This window comes from Patella vulgata, chromosome 6 (genome assembly GCF_932274485.2).
Source record: "Patella vulgata chromosome 6, xgPatVulg1.2, whole genome shotgun sequence".
NCBI classification, from domain to species: domain Eukaryota; kingdom Metazoa; phylum Mollusca; class Gastropoda; family Patellidae; genus Patella; species Patella vulgata.
The window spans coordinates 12,569,497-12,592,182 of NC_065884.2; the positions used below are offsets into that span (position 1 = coordinate 12,569,497).

General features: G+C 38.4%; 1 protein-coding gene and 1 long non-coding RNA gene across 2 annotated transcripts; one reads left to right on the top strand and one right to left on the bottom strand.

The window, feature by feature from the left end:
- The first annotated feature begins 3,520 nt into the window (after window positions 1-3,520).
- On the top strand, window positions 3,521-15,030 carry LOC126825280 (uncharacterized). The gene is made up of 10 exons (XM_050554869.2): window positions 3,521-3,563; window positions 4,423-4,537; window positions 5,717-5,841; window positions 8,223-8,313; window positions 9,292-9,413; window positions 11,061-11,151; window positions 12,111-12,232; window positions 12,591-12,678; window positions 13,460-13,584; window positions 13,974-15,030. Exons 1-10 carry the CDS (start codon window positions 3,530-3,532, stop codon window positions 14,045-14,047), a joined length of 987 nt encoding a protein of 328 aa, XP_050410826.1. The 5' UTR covers window positions 3,521-3,529; the 3' UTR covers window positions 14,048-15,030.
- Window positions 15,031-18,525: 3,495 nt separating this feature from the next.
- Window positions 18,526-20,944, bottom strand: LOC126825293 (uncharacterized). Its single transcript, XR_007681870.2, has 3 exons — window positions 20,866-20,944; window positions 19,700-19,824; window positions 18,526-18,613 (listed from the first exon to the last, which is right to left on the bottom strand). It is a non-coding gene; the product is annotated as an uncharacterized LOC126825293 (long non-coding RNA).
- Window positions 20,945-22,686: the final 1,742 nt, after the last annotated feature.

Genomic DNA, 22,686 nt, shown 5'->3' on the forward strand with positions numbered 1-22,686 from the left:
TAGTAGTTGTAGTAGTAGTAGAACAAGCCAGCACTGGCCCATGGATAATCTGTAGACCTAATAATGAAATATTTAAATGTAGTTTACAATATAGAGGCACAGTGCTTTGGAATTCTCTCCCATATTCACTTAAAACTATTAAAAATCTTCATTTATTTAAGAAAAATATCACTAGGCATGGTATTTCTTCTTCTTAACCTGTAGCCTATATTTAATATATCAACTACTTACTACATATTATCTATCATATTACTTTTAGTTTTGAAGTTAAACTATTTAGCTTATCAATATATATTTGAATGTTTTGTGTGTGAGTATTTGTTAAGTGTCTTGTTCTGTTAGTCTTTTTCATTTCTTTGTTATAAAGGGCAAAATTGTAAACAGACTCTAAGCCTAATTTTTCACCTTTGAAAATAAAGATATTATTATTATTATTATTATTATTATAATGGACTCAAATTCACCTAACTTTTATTTGACCCCCGCCTTTCGAAGAAAGCAGGGGACTATTAAAATAGGTTCGTCCGTCTGTCTGTCTGGCCGTCCGTCTGTCTGTCCGTCACATATTTTGGGACACAATAACTCTCCTTCTAATTGAGCTAGAATTTTCAAACTTGGTGTTGGTGTTTATTAGGTCAATGCTTTGATGGAGTTAGAAGATGATCATTTTCTGCTTAGGGTAAGCAGAGATAAGCAATTTCATTGGTTGATGCTTTGGGACACAGTAACTTTAGTTCTGATTAAGTGAGAGTGAGCAAACTTGGTGTATAGTTTCATTAAATCAACTCCTTGTCTAAGTGCGATAATGAACATTTTCTGCTCAGGGTAAGCAGAATGATAAGCAATTTGATTGGTCAAGACTTTGGAACACAATAACTCTCCTTCTAATTGAGCAACAATGTTCACACTTGATGTGTTTATCAGGTGGATGGCTTGACAGAGTTAGAAAATGAGCATTTTCTGCTAAGGGTAAGCAGAGATAAGCAATTTGATTGGTTGAGACTTTGGAACACGTGTTTATCAGGTGAATGCCTTGACGGAGTTCGAAGATGAGAATTTTCTGCTAAGGGTAAGCAGAGATAAGCAATTTGATTGGTTGATGTTTTGGGACACGATAACTTTAGTTCTAATTAAGTGAGAGTCAGTGCCGGACTGGGCCCACCTATCCACCTTTCCATGACAGGTGGGCCTAAACTCATTAAAAAAAGGTGGGCCTAAGCCTATGAAGAAAAAAGAAAAAAGAGAAAGAAAAAAGAAAGGAGAGGGGAAGGGGAGGAAAGAAAAGAAAGAAGGAAGGAGAGGACAGGACACAGGACAGGAAAAAGAAAATATAGGAAGAAAATGATTGACAAACAAACCAAAAAGGAAGTGTTCTACAAGGAAAGAACTTTATGAGTTTGACCTCATTATATCGAGAACCGTGTAATAATGATGGTGTTCTTAGGTCATTCTGTTATCTAATTGTATCAGGAAATCAAAAATTTGCCTTCTTCTGCTTTTATCTGAAATGCTTGAAAAATTGGTTTGCGGTTGTCAATTTTCAAAATGTTCGAGGGGGAAGACCCCCCCCCACCCCCTTGGACGCGCTCGTGACGCGCCTTTGGCGCATACTTGTGTGACCCTTGGTCAATGACCTGACAGGTGGGCCTTCACTGACAGTCCGGCACTGGTGCGTGTGGTGAAAGTGTATCGCTTCATCACAACAATACCTTGACTAAGTTTTCTGCTGTTCAACCGTGTTGTAGGCGTTCATTAGGTGAATGTCTTGATGAAGTCTGATGATGAACATTGCCTGCTTACGGTAAGAATAGATAATCAATTTGATTGGTTGATGCTTTTGGGAACAATAACTTTTGTTATAATAAAGTGACAGCTATAAAACTCCGATGGGAGAGGGGCGAGGGGCTCCTCAAGAAGATTAGCAACGATGAACGATAAATTCCTGACCAACGTACACGATCACCATGAAGGATCACATCTTAACATTGGCCAGAAAGGCTAAAGTGTCTGTTGGGTATGGCTAGTTTTGGGTCAAAAATACATACTTTATTGTATTTAAAGTCCTTCGATTATATTGAGACGAGGGTTGGGGATAGGTACTCCCACAAAACCCCCTCTGATTAATTCCCGTCAATAACCTTTACGATCAACATTAATAATTCCTTAACATTGGCCAGAAAGGCTAAGGTGTCAGTTTCGGGTCGAAAATACATACTTTATTGTGTTTAAAGTCTTTCGATTATATTGAGACGAGGGTTGGGGATGGGTACTCTCACAAAACCCCTTCTGACAAAACCCCTCTAGATACAGATTATTTAAGACGAAAAGCTTAGTGGGTTGTTCTTTAAATCCTTCGATTAGATTGAGGAGAGGGACGGGGATGGGTATTCCCACAAAACCCCCTCTGACAAAACCCCTCTAGATACAGATCATTTAAGACGATTAGCTTAGTGGGTTGTTTGCGAAATAATTCTAAAGCCCAAGTCGTCTAAAGAACAGTTTTATTCCGTATGAGTACATGTGCATTTCCCAAAACTTTTATGATAATTTTTCTGACGGCATATGTAACAAAACGTGGGTCACTGGAATGTGTAGGTTCAAATACACTATATACATGATGTTGCTCACGGATGTATCAAATTGTCAATGAGTCAACTGGCGTGGTTTCGATTCCCCATTTGTACGTAACAAGGAGTAGGGTCGCCTGTCCAACCTCGTGGGTTTTCCACCCACTGCTAAAGACCCCTACGCGCAAGCGAATTATGGATATAAAATTGAACCATATGTTAGTCCTGGTATGACCTAGTTTGTGTGGACGTTAAACCCCCCCTCTCTCTCTCTCTCTCTCTCTCTCTCTCTCTCCCTCTCTCTCTCGGGTGGGACGATTTACCCAATACTACCCAATACCACCCAATACCACCTCAATACCGCCACAATATCACCACATACTACCCAATACTACAACATAATGATGCAAAATAGACATATCGTTTTATTTTTTTCAAAATATTTCAATTTTCTGTAATTATCGAATATTCGTTGTAATTATTATACCGATGTGCTGCTAATTGACGATATTAGGTTTGTATTTTATAATATTGGGTAGTATTTGGTAGTATTTGATAAGTATTTGGTAGTATTGGGTTATTATTTGCTTGATTTGGGTGATATAGGGAGGCAAATGGAACAGCCAGACATCGGTAATCACATTTGAAGTACATTTCCCACGATATATCTCACTATTTTTGAAAAAGATCAAGTAATATGCTCATTTGGCACCATTATGTTGTAGTATTGGGTAGTATGTGGTGATACTGGAGTGGTATTGGAGTGGTATTGGGTAGTATTGGGTAGTATTGGGTAAATCGCCCCTCCTCTCTCTCTCTCTCTCTCTCTCTTTCTCTCTCTCTCAAATTAGGTATCAAATTAGATGTGACGCATGACGACCAATCTGTACTATGAACCTCAGATAAAACTGATAAGTTAATTACATGTTCCTCTTTTAGTTTATCGTACGACATCCATCAAGATGAAGATATTGATTTGTACAGGTTTATTGGCAGGTAGAATTTTTTTAATGATTTTGGTTGTATTTTAATGAACAATATGTGAAGGCTTTAATCTTCTTTTTAAAATAAATAGCCATTTTTGATGAAGTCACGACGAACAGAAATGAAATGAAAAGGGGTTTAACGTCCTACTGTTCTGCTCCAACGGGGCTAATGAAGACGGGCATACGCCATCAGTGTGCTATGAGGGAAATTTTTCCCGGACAGCGACCTACTCTTATATCGAATTCCAACAGCCAAGGGATCTTCGTATACATGGGACTTCGGTTTTTCGTTCCATCCAAACGACTAGGCAGCTGTCCTTGTTAGGCCCTCCGTCCTGCACCACTGACAAGGGGAAACCACGTCGGAAAATCCCGATGTACTTTCTCGACCAATGCAGGGATCGTACAGTTTCGTCCGCTCGGCTTTACCATATCACGTTGTCGAACATCACGAGCCGTTTTCAATGCTTTGAATCGGAAAATTATCATTATTTTGCTTTCTCTATACTGGCTCTAATTTAAATTAGTTCAGAATTCATGATTAAAATTAGTACAAAATTCATGATTAAAATTAGTACAAAATTCATGATTAAATTAGTTCAGAATTCATGATTAAAATTAGTACAAAATTCATGATTAAATTAGTTCAGAATTCATGATTAAAATTAGTTCAAAATTCAGGATTCAAATTAGTTCAGAATTTTGGATTTAAATTAGTTCATAATTCAGGTTTTAAATTAGTTGAGAATTCAGGATTCAAATTAGTTCATAATTTGGGATTCAAATATGAAATGCGATAAAATGAGTCTCGTATCTAGAAATCTTTAAAATGTTATCGTATCAGTATAGTTATTTTGTCTTATTTTCAGTTTTAGGTATTGTCACGGTATATTCGACACAATGTACAGAAGATGCTAAGGAATGTCAGGCCGCCTGGAACAATACTCTTCCAAAGATTGGTACAAACAAAACAGCTAAATGCGAGTAAGAATCATTTTACAGAATCTAATAAGAGAGAGAGAGACGGGACTAGGGGTCTTTAGCAGTGGGAGGAAACCGGAGGACCCGGAGAAAACCCACGAGGTTGGACAGGCGACCCTACTCCTTGTCACGTACAACCGGGGAATCGAAACCCCGCCAGTTGACTCAATGACAGACCGTATGATACAGCGCGCGTGCTAACCATTCCGCCACCCCCCCCCCCCCTAAAGTAATAAGAAGCCCAAGAGAAATTAAAGATACATTATGGGAGATAAGATAAAGAGCTGGCAGTTCTCACAATAATAGTTAAAAACTAGATAATGTAAAGGCAATTTGCTGAAAATTTCAGTCAAATTGATCCACTATGAACCGAGAATTAAGCGACTGAAATTTCGGCCTAGCCTCGATCACCATTACTCAAGTCTGTACGATAAAAAACATAGTCTCGATTACCCATTTCATGATTAAATTTATGAATGCAAGTCGAGCAGCAAATGGGATCAAAATCCCGTAAATATCACAGGCTAGCGATGCCATCGAGAGTTGATTATGGTCTGGATAAGTTAATTAATGTCTAATTAATAATTTAGATAACATTTCGGGCCTAAAGAAAGACCTGCAATCGGCAGATTTAGCTCTTGCATAATGTATGTTTAATATAAAATTAAATACAGATCTTTTTCCAGATAATTCGTAAGCACGGTTTAATAACGTGTATTTATTTTTTTTTAATTTTCATTTATTTATGTTTATATATTTTTTTACTGCCTACAAACGAAATTAAATTTCCTAGACTTTATATTATAAGTATATACTGTTATGTTATGGCGTGGTTTTCCCCTTGACAGTGGTGAAAGATGGAAGAGTGTCTAGCCATTCATATCGGACGAAAACCGAGATCCGGTGTAACAATTGGCGTGCACGTAAACGAACCATTCTAAACAAGGGTAAGCGGTAGTGCCGCTGTCGGGGCAAAATTTCCCTTATAGCACATCGCGAGACGTATGGCCATCTTCAATAGCCCAGTCCGAAATATTGACCGTTGGAAATATAGTGTCGGGGCAAAATTTCCCTTAATAGCCCAGTCCGCACACAACAGAAATAACCCCTAATTTCACAAAGTAGACAGTGTCAAAAGGGTGAATAATACAAGTTAATTCGTTTCATTAAATTATTTTTCAGTGCTCTTGTGTTGGAATATGAATGTTTGAGATTAACCGAGAAGGACTGTATAGCAACAGATGCAGCTACAATTCAATATATCCTGAATAATGAAGTGATTCCAATAATGATATTAGATTGTCCAGGTATGGTAAAATGGTACCAAAGACGTCTCCGGCAATGCTAAACGCATGCGCATTGTTTCAGTTACACTGTACACTGTGTGTGAGAGAGAGAGAGAGATAGAGAGAGAGAGAGAGAGAGAGAGAGAGGGGGGTGTTAAGGTCCACTCGACACAATTCGCTTTCTGTTATGAAATAATACAAAACGAGGCTAAATCTGGCAGGGCGCCATTTGCGCGTTGAAATGATTATTTTATTTAGATTATTTAATTAGGTCTACAATCTATAAACTAACAATAGGTACATCGATAACCTGGCTTTATAAATTCAAGATAAAAATCGATAAACATCAAATTATACAATAGAATCTACATTATATTATCTTATCTAATATACTTGATGGTTTGTCTCCATATCTACATCAAAGATAATCTAACATCCATATTGAAGCGCAAATCAGAAATTTCCTTGATTCTGATTGGTCGAAAGGTGTGGTCGAATGGACAATGAACTCCCTCTATTTTAACAAGGCGATTAACTGCGTTTAAAATTCAGATGTGACGTCATCCTTTGATGTTGGTGTACCATTATTTAAAATAATTTTACGGGCAATGTGCCAAGCGTACATTATTTATACTAGTTGAAATATTGGACACGCGTGACGTATTTCATTGAAATGCACGTGCTGGATAGTGTCTGTAATTTAAGTTGTTTAATGGTCTCGGGCAAGACATTGCGTAATAGATATAGATATAGCCCTCGTGCTAACGCACTCGTGCAATATCAATATATTACTTAATGTCTCGCACTCGACCGGTAAACTACAATAAATATTACAGAGTACTTTGGGTTTTTTCATTTCTGTGCTCAATGATCTTCCTCAAATCAAATCTTTATTGACAAATATCTCGTGTCTAGATATCCAAGCATGGTTAAATGGATAATTAAACTCGTCTCTAAATTCGAAACAGGAAGTGTTTATCTCCAAATTGTACATTTTATTTTTGTAATATCCGTATGTTCTTGTGTAGATGTCGAAAACATAATCTAGCCTAAAATTGCATAAATATTGCACATTTTTTTTCATAATATTCATAATATTGTGTTGATGCGTGTATATTGTGGGGAAAGGTTGCCAGAAAAAGACCCCTCCCGAATTGAGCTTATATAATTGATTATTGAATCTATTTTTATTATTTTCCTATGGCTGAATGGTTAGCACGTGCGCGCTGTATCATAAAGTCTGTCATTGAGTCAACTGGCAGGGTTTCGATTCCCCGGTTGTAATGACAAGGAGTAGGGTCGCCTGTCCAACCTCGTGGGTTTTCTCCGGGTCCTCCGGTTTCCTCCAACTGCTAAAGACCCCTACGCGCAAGCGAATTATGGAAATAAAATTGAACCATATGTTAGTCCCGAAATGACCTAGTTTGTGTCGAGTGAACGTTAAACCCCATTTCTCTCTCCCCTCTCTCTCTCCCCCCGCTCTCTCCCTCTCTCTCTCCCCCCTCTCTCTCTCTCTCTCTCCCCTCTCTCTCTCTCCCCCTCTCTCTCCTTTTTCTCCTCTCTCTCTCTCTCTCTCTCTCTCTCATGTATTGTAAAATTAACAGCTTGCAACAAAACGAAACATGCTCTCCCCAACCTCCGGATGTGGAAATGAAATGAAATGGGGCTTAACTTCCTACTGTTCTGCTCCTATACTGGGCTAATGAAGACGACCATACGCCATACAGTGTGCAATGAGGGGAATTTTGCTTGGGCAGCGGCACTATCGCCTACTCTTATATCGATTCCAACTGCAAACTGCCAAGGGATCTTTTACGTGCATTCCAATGTATACACGGGACCTCGGTTTTTCGTCTCATCCGAAGGACTAGACAGCTGTCCTTGTCAGCCCGTCCGTTCTGCACCACTGACAAGGGGAAACCACGTCGGAAAATCCAGATGAACTTTCTCGGCCGATGCAGGCATCGAATACCCGACCTCCAGGCTAGCAAGCCAGCGTCTTAACCACCTAGCCACCATATATAATCTAAAATGCCCAGTAGACATTTCACTTTTATAATTTCCCCATGTCCATGTTGTTGTGTGGTCATTCGTCCTGCACCACTGACAAGGAGAAATCAAGCCGGAAAATCTGGATGAACTTTCTCGGCCAGGCTAGCGAGCCAGCGTCTTACCCACTTAGCCACGCGTCTTAGAAACACTTAGCCCCACCCCCTGGAGGTGTATACAATATATTAACATGTGCGTGTATAAAAATATATATATTATTTTTACATTCCCGGTACATTATTATTATGTTTCAAAATATTTATGGGCATACAAATATGAGCTTAGATAATTATTAGTAATTATCTATATATAGACAGCTGAAGATGTAAGAAAATTTCATTAATTCTTTTTAGAACAGTTATGTAAAGCGGAAATACTAGGCTGTGTTAACCAATGGAAAAGTAATACTACAGCTGATGGCGATAATCTTCCCGCTAAATGCAGGTAATAACCACAGTTTACACATTATGTATTGGGGTGCCCGCGGTGGGTTCTGTTTTCAATTTATCAAATTAATAGCCTTTCTGTTTTGGATAAAGCTAAAATTATAGGAGATTACGTCCAACTGTCTGAAAAAAACGGGATAAAAAGACGGTCATGTATTATGGTTAATGTTTCGTGTGAGATTGTCATTTTCTAAACTTAAACAAATGAAACGAAAATGAAATGTGGTTTTAAGTGCTACTTTTATGCCTTGACTAATGGAGACGGATATACGCCGTGATGAAATATTTCCCTATTCCAGCGGTCAGGGGTTCTTTTAGAAACCGAGCGACGCTTTAACTTAGTTTTATCACCTTTCCCTTCCACTTGTTCAAGCCCAGTGCTTGATTGGTACAAAGCAGCAAGTCCTTCAGGCGAAGTCTAACAAACCATTGACCTTCATTGGCGTCAAGCAATACAAACGTTACGCCACATTATTACTAAGGCTAGCTTGCTGACTTCCGTTTTCGACCTGTGTTGAAAACAGTCGATGCATAACTACGGACTGCGCGCATTAACTAACTGACTAAGAAATGTGACCACATAACTCCTGTTTTATATCATTTGCGCTGGTTACCTGTTAGTATCGAATTGATTTTAAGATTCTATTACTTATTTTTAAATATAATTTAGCTCCTGTTTACCTATCAGATCTTTTAGAACTTTATACACCTCGCCTTTTAAAGCCCAAAACTGTTCAACTAGCCTCCTATGGTTCAATTCAGTTTTCCGAAGGGTATGCATCTACTTCATTTAAGTTCTATGTAGGCGACTCTATAGAGACGCAAGCATAGCCTAACCGCTAAGTCGAATTGGGAACTGGGTCCAAGGAAACGCCCTATTACAAAAGCAAGTGTAGCAACGGTCAATAAACTGGTATTTTCGTTTTGGTCTAATAAAAAAATACGATGTCGCCCATTATCATTCTTTTATTTTCAGAGATGCTGCAGCGTACGAGGCGTGCTTAAATGGTATTCAAGATTCCTGTACGGATCAACAAAGAGCTCAAATATTGTCAACACTGAATATGCTGAGACCACAGATAAATAAAGCTTGTAAAAGTACGTATATTACAAACTAATATAAATATGATATAGACATAATGTATCTTTCATTGTATCTTTCATAAACTATGGCCAAAGCGGCAACGTGAAGTTGGCACGTTATTCGGGATTCGGCAATAAAACAGGTGACTGCTGGAGATGACAGCCCCGTGCACTCTAACAAATCAGTCATTACCATACTCGCTAATCGGTCACCCAACGAGGAAATGGTCGGATGCAAGATAGATCCTTCTGTTTTAGTGGTGAATCCCGAATCCCGAATAACGTGCTGGCTCGTTATTCGTTATTCGTTATTGGCGAATCCCGAATAACGTGCCAACTTCACGTTGCCGGCCAAAGCAGGCGAGGATTAGGGTTAGAGCTAAACGGCATTTCATTACCTTTCAATTTCTTCGAAACTTGAAAAGTCTTGGGGTTTCTTTTGAGAATTGTTCATAGAGTGTTTTTGGTTCATCATACCCAGGATGTATCCCTCATGGGTTCTTTTGTCAAAAGTTGTGCTCAAAATAATCGACATACGTATAATACAAACCAATAAAAATGGAAGATTGGCATAATGTGTGACACTACGAGACACTATCCTGTGTCGCGGTACCAAACAAAAAGGCCGATGTGACTATCTAATCAGGAACTTCCAGAAAACCGCCCGTGATATTAGGGTATTTATTCAAAACCAAATTAATTTACCACAATCCAATAATACTGACACGCTTTCAAAACACAGACGTGGGTTTGTTTGACTCCCTTATAATCAACCAGCAATAAGTTGTCCTTATTTATTTAAAAAATAGAGACGGGGGGGGGGGGGGGCTTGTTTGACCAAACTATAATTCACAAGACAAGGACAGCTGTCTAGTCGTTCGGATGGGACGAAAACCCATGGTCCCGAGTACACATTGGCGTGCACGTAAAAGATATATTGGCAGATGGAATTCGATATAAGATTAGGCTGTTCGTACAAAATTTCCCTCATAGCTCACTGTATGGCGTATGCCCGTCTTCATTAGCCTAGTCGGAGAAGAACAGTAGGACGTTAAACCCTATTTCATTTCCAATCAGATTAAATTATAGATGTATATTTCGTTTCGTTTTTTATACTTTCGATGGCCTACACTACATGAAGATCTGGCAAGTTGTACTATAAGGTCGTGCCAAGAGTCGTACGAGCGGCTTTTGATACTATGACGTCAGACATTGATTAATCAATCAACGTTGACGTTTCTAGTGGTTTACCCAAAGTTCCGTGCATGACACGCCAAAAAGTCGCCGTAACTGACCGCTTCATTGGCAATTTATCCCTCACTTCAACCAAAACACCAGTAATATAACAACTATTCCAGATCCTTTTGTCGGGAAGACGAGTAAAACGAAATTTTGAACTATAAAAAACGAAACGAAATAGGATCTGTGTTTTAATCAGATTGTTTCATTTCATTTTTTTAAAATTGTTTGATATATATATATATACTGTAAAACATGAAATTATTGCGACATGAAATTATTGCGAGTTGGGGTGGTGAAACATAATTGCGACATGAAATTATTGCGAATTTCTATAGTGGGGAAAAATTATTGCGACATGAAATTATTGCGAATTTTAATAATTTTTTTTAGTAAATTTGTCTATAAAATATATGATTTCAGATGAAGATTGTTCAGTACAAATTAATACATGTGACACTGCATGGAAGGCGGCGTTATCAAATACAGGGGATGGTTTAATGCGTACTTGCATGTAAGTTAAATATACATTATGAGAGATTAGATAAAGAGCTGGTAGTTCGATCTATAATAGTTCAAAACTAGATAATGTAAAGGGTATATGCTGAAAATTTCAGTCAAATTGATCCATTCTGAAGTGAGAATTTAGCGATTGAATTTTGGCCTAACTTCGATCATCATTACTAAATACAACCTGAATGAAGCCGTGAGAAATTTGATGTTTTAACAAATACAAATGACGTATCGTGTTAGCGTCACACACAGAGAGAGAGAGAGAGAGAGAGAGAGAGAGAGAGATGAATGGGGTTTATCGTCCATTCGACACAAACTGGGTCATTTTGGGATTGACATATGATTCAATTTTATTTCATTAATTCGCATGCGCGTAATGTTCTTTAGTAAACCAGTGATTGTTGTCCCATATAACTGTGTCAGTTTTGTTATGTTTCCAATTGCTAAATGCCACTAAAGGATTAAATACATTGATTTATTTTTAGTTACTCCTTATTTCAATGTATACTATTTTTTGTTGACAACACAGTCGGTAAATATTCTTAAAGCCTTGTAGAACCATGGACCTTGTATTATAAGGTCCATGGTGGTCCCGTGTATACATTGGCATGCACGTAAAAGATCCCTTGGCAGTTGGAATTCGATATAAGAGTAGGCGATAGTGCCGCTGCCTGGGCAAAATTTCCCTCATAACACACTGTATGGCGTATGCCGGTCTTCATTAGTCCAGCATAGGAGCAGAACCGTAGGACGTTAAACCCCATTTCATTTCATTTCATAAGGTCCATGGTAGAACCAATGAATTTATCAATCGTTTCAGAAAACATGTCACGCATATTGGGCTATTAAATATCAGCTAATAAACTCCTGTAAACTGACTGTGATAATTATAATATTATTAAAATGATCTAACTGACAATACAATATTGAATTGTATATCTGATTCGAAACTGATTTCAGTGCAAATGAGGGACTTGAGGTATGTTTAGAGCGTATAGAGGTAGAGTGCAATCCTGCTGAAAAAGTTCAGTTGCAACAACTCTTAGATGCGACAATACCAATAATTAATTCAAAATGCCAAGGTGAGTAACTCTAAAATAATTCGAAGGTGGGTAATTTTAAAACAATGTTAAATAAAAAAGTTCTGTTTCAAAAAAAAAAAAAAAAAAAAAAAGATAACCATTAGAACGTGCATGTTATGAAAATGCAAAAAACGGTCGGGAATATGAATTCCTTCACACGGCGCAGTACAAAGACCCCTTGTGGAAAGGAGGAAAGTAGGGATGCAGTTGTCTGAAATCACCAGAGGATGAAAATAGGTCCGGGGACGGATCCAAATGGGGGTTTGGCGGGTCCCCCCCTTCTCCGCGCTCAGCTACATAAGTGTCACGGTCACGTGCTTTATCCTTTATAATTGGTTGGTTTCTTTTTAACTCGAAGGTCAAGGATGTGCCCCGAAGCTTTTCCAATGTACAGATAACTGGAATATGACCATAATGAGTGCTACTGATTTAACTCAAAAATGCAGGTAAATTCTTCATCATAACATATATTTTTTTTTGTTGTTTTGTAATTTAATTCGACAAATTGAACCTAATGACCAAATAATATTTGCATCACCACCCTCACAGTCCACCACTCTGTCCAAACTTGTCGGCTTCAAAACAAATAAAAAACAACCGATCAGACCGAGCACTTTTGGTGGCATATAGTCACGGCAGCTTCTTAACGTGCCCCATTGGTGTGATCAGTTATTGTGATCAGTTACATCGCAAAAGCGTTCTCGAAGAGTTGTGATGTGACGCCAACGATAGCTGAAAGGCCCGCACTGAAACATACATTATGCAAGAGCTAAATCTGCCCATTACAGGACTTTCTTTTGGCTTCAAATGTTAAATAAACTATTAATTAGACATTTACTGACATGACAAGTTATAATCAACTCTCGATGCCATCTGATGGGTCCGATTTTCAACAGATTCGAATCCGATCTGCGGTTCAACGACTGTTGATGATTAACCGAAAAATTGAATAATCGAGACGTTGTTCATTAACTTAACAATGGTAACAATGACAATCAAGGCTACAGTGATTTTTAAAATGATTTCTCGGTTCAGAGTGAAGTAATTTGACTGAAATTTTCTACATATTCCCTTTACATTATCTTCCTTTTTAACAATAATAGTGTGAACTGTCAGTTCATTGTCTAATTTTCCATAATGCCGCTTTAAAATACATGCAACATTTGAAAAAATATTATACATGATTTCAAAAATTAGTAATTTACTAACCCTTCCGTTCTTTTGAAGTGCCGACAACAAGTACGAAACATGTTTAAAGGCAACTAAAGGTTTGTGTAACGCCGACGAAAAGGCTGCAATGGACAAAGCTATGAGCGAAGTTGGGCCATATATAACACAGCATTGTGGAGGGGGTAAGTACCAGTATAAAAATATATAAGAAACCACCGAAAACAAATATTGATTAGATGTGAAAAGAAATGAGGTTTAACGACTAATGAAGACGGGGGCATACGCCATGCACTGTGCTATGAGGGGCATTTTGTCCGGACAGCGGCGCTACGGTCTACTCATATGTCGAATTCAAACTGTAAGGGTAGTTGCTTTCGTTTTTCCTTCAAACGTAGAGTGTGGACATTTTGTCCACCCTAACCTTAATATGGAAGCGCAGTTTGTTGACAAGATTTTGTGCTTGGAATCTAAATGGTGGTCGCTTTCTTTTCTTTCCTTCAGACACTGAATGTTGAAGTTCTTTTATCCTAAGCTATATGTAAATAAATGATTTAAATATTTTCCACTGCAGGTATGGATGTTAAACCCTGGACAATAACTGTGTTTTTAATGGCTGGTGTCGTGTTGATGAAATGGTACCTATAAATAACCCCAAACCGAACATTTAATTTTGATAATCCTTAGACTGTCTTTCTTGTGTTAAATGCGTTTGTTCGGGAACAAGATGGCCGATGTCTCTTATGGCTGAGATATATACTATAAATAGTTTCTGCACACCATGGATGACAAATCACAATTTCGCTTGAACACAATCACTAAAAACCAAACGATATATATTTCTGGCGAACATTTTATTTCTGTGTCCCTATTCTCAATAACTAAACTATTTAAGAATACGGTCGTTTCATTGGCTGAAAGCTAAAATATATACGAGGAATTTAACCCTCAACCAATGAAAACACAGCATTCTTAAAATATTTTAATTTAAGTTTTCATGAATAAAGTCCCTGATTTATCTCCCTTGTAGCACAATAATACAAAGTTGTAGATTAGTGAAATATCTTCACATTTAGCTATATGAAACGTTGCTTGACTACGTTGAGAGAACCCCCAATGAAACGTCTCTTTAATTAATATAGTAATTGTGTGCCCAATTACGTTTTTGTGTTTATTATGTAAGTAGTAGATCATTTGGAGTTTGGGGGACAAGGGTGCATGAGGATGTGATGGGGTCATACTCATAACACAAAAACATAATATGGAACACAATTACTATTTTATTTAAAGCGACGTTTCATTGGGGGTTCTCTCAACGTTTTCAAGCAAATGATAGTAATGGTGTTCCATATTATTTTTTTTTTGTGTGTTTATTACGTGTGTCAATTGCTAAATGCCGCTCAAAGAAGACTTACTTAAGTGATTACTTTTTATACGGGTGTCTTATTTGCGAGATATTTGATAAAGATGACCGCATGATTTGTGGGCACAAGCAAACTTTCGATTTGTAATCCGTGGTGAGAGGATTCCGGTAATAATTATGCGTATTATATAATGAAATGATACCAAATTGTACATTTGGTATATGACGTTATAATATTTATATTGACTGACAGCAGGTGTACATAGAATGAATATACATACTTATCTCGTACAAAATTTATATAAATTTCTGAAATAAATATTTTGTTTTTTCTTTATCATCTGGATTGATGGCCGTAAACGAAATACACCAATGGGGCACATGCCATAAAGATGAACCTGTGGTCAAGACAGAAATTTCTGAAATAAATGTTTTGTTGTTCTTTATCATCTGGATTGATGGCCATAAAAGAAATACACGAATGGGGCACATGCCATGTAGTGTGCAAAATAAAACCTACCAGATGAACCCGTGGACAAGACAGGGATTTCTGAAATAAATGTTTTGTTGTTCTTTATCATCTGGATTGATGGCCTTAATAGAAATACGCCAATGGGGCATATGCCATGTATGTGCAAAATAAAACCTACAAGATGAACCTGTGGACAAGACAGAACACATGGGCATTGCAAACAAATAAACAACTAATATCAAATCAAGTAAATGGATCCGGGGGCAAGTCGTAAGCATCCACTGCGCTGTACAGTCCCGAGACTGTAATGAGGGACATATTCCCCCGTTTTCACGTACTCTTCGTCGAATTCTCTCCTACGTGCATGAAAGAGAGAGAGAAATGGGGTTTAACGTCCACTCGACACAAACTAGGTCATTTCGGGACTAACATATGGTTTTTAATTTTATTTCAATAATTCGCTTGCGCGTAGGGGTCTTTATCATCTGGATTGATGGCCGTAAACGAAATACACCAATGGGGCACATGCCATAAAGATGAACCTGTGGTCAAGACAGAAATTTCTGAAATAAATGTTTTGTTGTTCTTTATCATCTGGATTGATGGCCATAAAAGAAATACACGAATGGGGCACATGCCATGTAGTGTGCAAAATAAAACCTACCAGATGAACCCGTGGACAAGACAGGGATTTCTGAAATAAATGTTTTGTTGTTCTTTATCATCTGGATTGATGGCCTTAATAGAAATACGCCAATGGGGCATATGCCATGTATGTGCAAAATAAAACCTACAAGATGAACCTGTGGACAAGACAGAACACATGGGCATTGCAAACAAATAAACAACTAATATCAAATCAAGTAAATGGATCCGGGGGCAAGTCGTAAGCATCCACTGCGCTGTACAGTCCCGAGACTGTAATGAGGGACATATTCCCCCGTTTTCACGTACTCTTCGTCGAATTCTCTCCTACGTGCATGAAAGAGAGAGAGAAATGGGGTTTAACGTCCACTCGACACAAACTAGGTCATTTCGGGACTAACATATGGTTTTTAATTTTATTTCAATAATTCGCTTGCGCGTAGGGGTCTTTAGCAGTGGGAGGAAACCGGAGGACACGGAGAAAACCCACGAGGTTTGACAGGCGACCTTACTCCTTGTCACGTACAACCGGGGATTCGAAAACACGCCAGTTGACTCAATGACAGGCTTTATGATACAGCACGCACGTGCTAACCATTCGGCCCCCCCCCCTACGTGCATGAAACGCCTAAAATGCGCCTTGTTTTTTCGTTCCATCCGAAAGACTAGATGCAGTTCCTCCGCTCTGTCCCACTGAAAAATCCTGAGGAAATTTCTCGACCAACATCTGGATCGAACTGAGTCCCAGCCCCATGACTCATTGGTCCACCATAGTTCCCCCAATGAATTCGAATGAAGCAACTAGTACAAATGTTCTACAATAAAAAAGATTAGATATGCGAAAGGGTGGGTGGTTGACTTCTCAATAATGTTTGGGATTAACAACGCAGGTGGAAACCTGTAACTCTCTCCTCAGCTCCACCTGATGCAATCTGGTTAAAACACAGATCCTATTTCGTTTCGTTTTTATAGTTCAAAATTTCGTTTTACTTGTCTTTACTACACTTGGATCTGGAAGAGTTGTTATTTAACTCGTGTTCTGAATGGTGTCAGGGATAAGCCAATGAAACGGTCTGTTACGGCGAGCTTTAGGCGTGTTTTTCACGGAACTGTGCTTAATCCACTAGTAACATCAATGCTGATTGGTTAATCAAATGTCTGACGTCAAAAGGGTTATAAGTCGGTCTTTTGACCCCTGACGTGACCTATCGCTATAACTTGTCAGATCTTCATGTAGTGTAGGCCATCGAAAGTATAAAAAACGAAACGAAATATACATCTATATTATAATCTGATTGTACCTGATGCCACCTCTTATCAGATTTGTGATATATTTGTGGCCTGTGACAGGTTTATATATCTGATATTATTACATTCATCTTGAAGGTTAATTCAATTTTCCCACTTGTGAATATTAATTTTAATTTCGTTGTAAAGGGCTTTGATGTCTCTTTGATAGGTATGCGGTGTATTGGTGTACTGTTGTATGTTATCTTTATACGACATATGTATATACAGCTTTATGGATAACATTCACTATGGATAACGTTTCAGTGAGAGTGTCCGGCGTAGTTCCTCCTTGTCAGTGATGCAGGACGGAGGGCCTGGCAAGGACAGTTGTCTAGTCATGCGGATGAGACGAAAAACCGAGGTCCCGTGTACACATTGGCGTGCACGTAAATGATCCTTTGACAGTTGGAATTTGATATAAGAGTAGGCCGTAGTGCCGCTGTCTGGGCAAAATTTCCCTCATAGCACACTGTATGGCGTATGCCCGTCTTCATTAGCCCAGTTCGGAGCAAAACAGTAGGACGTTAACCCCCATTTCATTTCATTTCAATGAGAGTGCTCACACCGTTATCAATCAATGATGCTGCACCGTCGTATGTTGGTTCCCCGTTATGATACGCCGTCTAATGGATGGGTCAATATAGTCTTCGTTCTTTAGATTGCTCTCTTTCTCGATCCCTTTATTTCTGACTTTGTGTTTTCTCTCGAATATTACTTTATTTTTGCCTCCATAAACTCTAGGTGTTTTTGGCCCTATGACCACAGATTAAAATGAATGGGTGCATGAAGCAAGCAGTGTATGTTTGCCACTCATTTTAACATTTACAATTTCATATTTTTAAGCTATATTTTGAAAATGTATTAAAATAAAGCCCTAAAATAGATGGTATCTATAAACAGTCCTACCTTGTTAAAGAATAATCCTATTAATCCTATAATTCACTATTGCCAGTTGAGAAATTGGCAAAAATATCATTTTCAACTTCAAATTCAAACGTTTGAAGATAGCTATTCCATGTTGGGGAATAGGAAAACAAGGGAGGTAAGTGGGAGGTAATTGTGTTATTATTTCCGGTGTGAAGATTTTTAAGTGTGAGAAAGATAACCTATGACCGTATAATAGTGAGTTGACAACTTATTGAGCAAAAGACATATAAATATTTATGTTTTGACTTTCTTAGAAAATATGAAATTGTAACTTTAAGGAGATGGTGTGCTGCTGTGGGTTTAGCCGCTGAGTAGACATGCTCCACTGTGCATAAACTATTATCGGATTATGCGATAAAATATTCCAAACAAATACACGTAAATATTTATTATTTTAAATTTATTTTATTTTTTAAAATACTTCTTTCGATCCTTTATCTATAGTTGAATACTGCCATAAGTGTAATCATACAACTAATGAAGAAACCATTTGGTGAAACAACACTGGAACTACTATCTATTAAAAAATAGAAATCTTAATTATAATATCTTATATTTAGCAACACTGAAATCAGGTACGAGCGTAGAACTATGAACTGGGAATCCTTCATTCGGGATGTTATCGGGGCACTCTTCAAATTGTAACGTCATATCAAAAATGCACTATGCGCAATTGTCAAAGGTACAGGTTTGTCAATTTTTGAACTCTTACAGCGTCTCCCCAAGACGGAGAAGAAGATTAACAGATGATATTTTTTACTTTTGTTTGAATTACGCATCTTACGAATGGTTGAAAATAAAGTCTACTTTCGTTTTTAAACGTTAGACTATCAGGAATCGTTACAGGGTTATACAGCTATCATTATTAACTCAATCTGATTAAAATACAGATCTATATTTCGTTTCGTTTTTTTATACTTCAGAAGTAAAACGAAATTTTGAACAATAAAAACGAAACGAAATAGGATCTGTGTTTTAATCAGATTGTTATTAACTGTAAAACATACCGATATGAACCGTAGTTTTGGTAAAGATTACGGGCGAGGAAAGGTGCAAACGGATATGAAACAAATGTAAAGTATATCCAAGCAGACACACCGATTATCAATATCATTAACTGTAAAGATCCTCCCGATAAGAATCCGAAAAACGGTCATTTTGGTAAGTATTAAGAGCTCTGTCGAGAAGAACTGTGCCATGTATCTGAGCAGAAACAGGGATTAACACTAGCTGAAACAGAACCCAATCAGAGCCACAAAAAATCGAAACGTTGAAAGGCGCAAACCGCAATGCAAGGTATTCTGTCAAGTCGGGCAGTGGGCTTAGACACGATTCGATGACAAGGTAATAATCTTTATGTCGTGTAAAAGAGAGAGAGAAAAAAAAATGGGGTTTAACGTCCACTCGACACAAACCAGGTCATTTCGGGACTAAAATATGGTTTAATTTTATTTCAATAATTCGCTTGCGCGTGGGGGTCTTTAGCAGTAAGAGGAAACCGGAGAAACCGGAGAAAACCCACGAGGTGGGACAGGCGACCCTACTTCTTGTCACGTACAACCGGGGATTCGATCGTGTAAAAGAACTAAACTGCATAATTTACCTGGACAATAATTCAATATATCTCTTTTAGCCATGTCTAGATAATTACTAACATCCATTTTACCAGATTGTGAACACATCAGATTATTTATCTTCTCGACACAAGTCTTAAATTGGTTACTTGCTCTGTTAAATAGGATAGAATGTTACAAGAACACCTGACAACACCTGTCGTATATTTGGAAAGGTCACATAGCTAACAATTAATGTCGTACTACCGGATGACCCGGTAGTACACGGGTAGAGCCCTGAACCGGAAGTAATACCCATAGTTTTGGCCCCAAGCCTGACAAAACAGACACACGTGTCTAAACAACTGGGTTGTTAGTATTAGTTTTTAGACACAACGGTTGGAAATGACTTCGATACCTTTTATAAAGTATAGATATTCGATAGTACGACGTTTCAACCACCACAGTCAGGACTGCAGAGGTTATATAGGAGCTAACCGGTTAGGGTTACCGATGTTAAATAGGTGCTAATAGGAGCTAACCGGTTAGGGTTACCCATGTTAAATATAAATACATGTAGGTGCTAATAAAAGCTAACCGGTTAGGGTTACCGATGTCAATAGATGCTTATAGGGTTACCGATATTAAATAGGTGCTAATAGGAGTTAACCGGTTAGGGTTACCGACATAAATCGAACGCACGATTAAATAGATAGGGCTTTGTTGTTGTTTAATGGAGTGGGGTATAAGGCCGTACTTCTCTCCACCAACGAGCTAATAAAGACGGGCATAGTGTGCTATGATTGATATTTTGCCCATTTCCTTCTACTCTTGATCAAAGTCTACTTGTCAGTGGGGCTTTTAATTATACACGGGACAACTAATATATCATTTAGAGTTTCTAGATGAGAGAGAGAGAGAGAGAGAGAGAGAGAGAGAGTAACGTCCACTCGACACAAACTAGGTCATGTCGGGACTAACATATGGTTCAATTAATTTTATTTCAATAATTCGCTTGCTGTAGGGGTCTTTAAAAGTGGGAGGAAACCGGAGGATCCGGGGAAAACCCACGAGGTTGTACAGAAGACCATACCCTATGTCAAGTACAAGCGGGGAATCGAAACCAAGCCACTTGACCCAATGCTAGATCTTATGTTCAAACGCCCCACCCCCACCCATGAAACACAAGATTTATTTTTGTATACCGATATATTACCTGCAGCGTGACATTCCTGTTTGCTCGGATCGACCTTCTCCCATATAACAATTCTCCGCTTTGAGTGTACAAACGTCAGCTGTAAGATATGTATTTAAAGGTACAAACTAACGTGCCCATAAAGCCGACACACACACCGCCCCCAAAATGGTGAGGCGCATCATAATGAATCAACGATTAACACCACAACTTGATTGACGGGCGCCCAAAACGGCGTGATCTATGAGGTGCCTTATCCCGGAGTGACGCCCATAATGCCGAGATTGGTGGGCCGCCCACGACGAGATCATGGCCATAATATAATGGCGGGGCGCCCATAATGCCGGTGAGATTGGTTAGGTGCCCTCGAATGAAGGAGTTACAAAAACGGCGTGATTGCCCCCCCTCCCCTCGAAGGGCATGTGTTATATGCGCCCGTTATACAGCGCGCCCCTGTATCATCACGGTCAGCCGATTCATTTTATCTTCGGTTTATCTTCGTATTGTTCGCAGCTAGTATCATAGATCAGATTTTAATTCAACTTGTACCTGAAAACGGCATTTTATTGTCAGATCTCGATACGAAAATACAATAGAAATGATCTCAGGGATGGACTGAGAATGAGTCTACGAGCATAGTTGACTCGGGGCTCATGGAGAAGTTAAGTTTCTCACATAGTTTTGAGACACTTTTTTTAGTTTGGGGGCTCTTTTTAGTCATTAATATAGGTCGTTTTTAATGAATTTGCAAGATTTCACGCGTTAAATTTGTAATAAGCTAGAAACATCAGGGTATGTTCTCGAAAACACCATTTACACTCAGTGTTTTCAAATAAATGCCCCCTTAACTGGGGATCCCCATTTTTAAGTTGGCAGGAATTATATATGGACGTAGATGAAAAGATAAACTATAACACATACTTATGTAGAGAAGTTACTGATTTATTTAGGCGATGTTATTGTTATTAATGTTTAAATAATATTAAAAAATGCGTAATACCTGTTTTTAATTTGTGGGATGAAACGACCCGATATATGTGGAATGAAACGCCCAGTGTAAATTTGGGATGAAACAGCCCAAGATGAACCGGTAGTGGGATGAAACGACCTCCTCCCATTCCGACCCTAATTGGTTCTAATCAGTTGAAAAAGAAAACTTACGTTTGATTGTTGTTGGTGTGGTTCCTCCACCTGTGGAATAATATAAAGATAGTGTCATTATTTTTAAAATAATATAAAGACAGTCTTGTTTTTTTTAAACTAACAAAAGCACAGTTAACATCTCATTGCCGCACAAAATTCTGAATCAGTTAACCTCAACACATTCACGACAGCAAAACTCTGGTCCAGTTTACAATCACAACAGCAAAACTCAAAAAAATTTCAAAATGCAATTAAATAAAATGAAATGTTGTTCTGCTCCTACTGGGCTAATGACGTCGGGCATACGCCATGCAGTGTGCTATAAGGGAAATTTTATCCCGGCAGTGGCGCTAAGGCCTACTCTGATTTCGAATTCCAAGGGGTCTTTTACGTGCACGCTAATATGTACACAGGACTTCGAATTTACGTCCCATCCGAACGACTATACGTTGTCCCTTGCGAGTCCCCCTGTCCTATACCACTGACAATCCCGATGAACTTTCTCTGCCAACGCAGGGTTCAAACACGGGATGTCCAGGTTAGCAAGCCAGTGTCTTACTCACTGAGCCACCGTGGCTCACGGCCACCCCCACCCTGCAAAAAATACAATTAAACAATCACTCTTATGTAGCACTAGATTGAATAGACGTGTATACTGCTCGAGAGAAAAAATATATACATAGTATAAAATGAAATCTA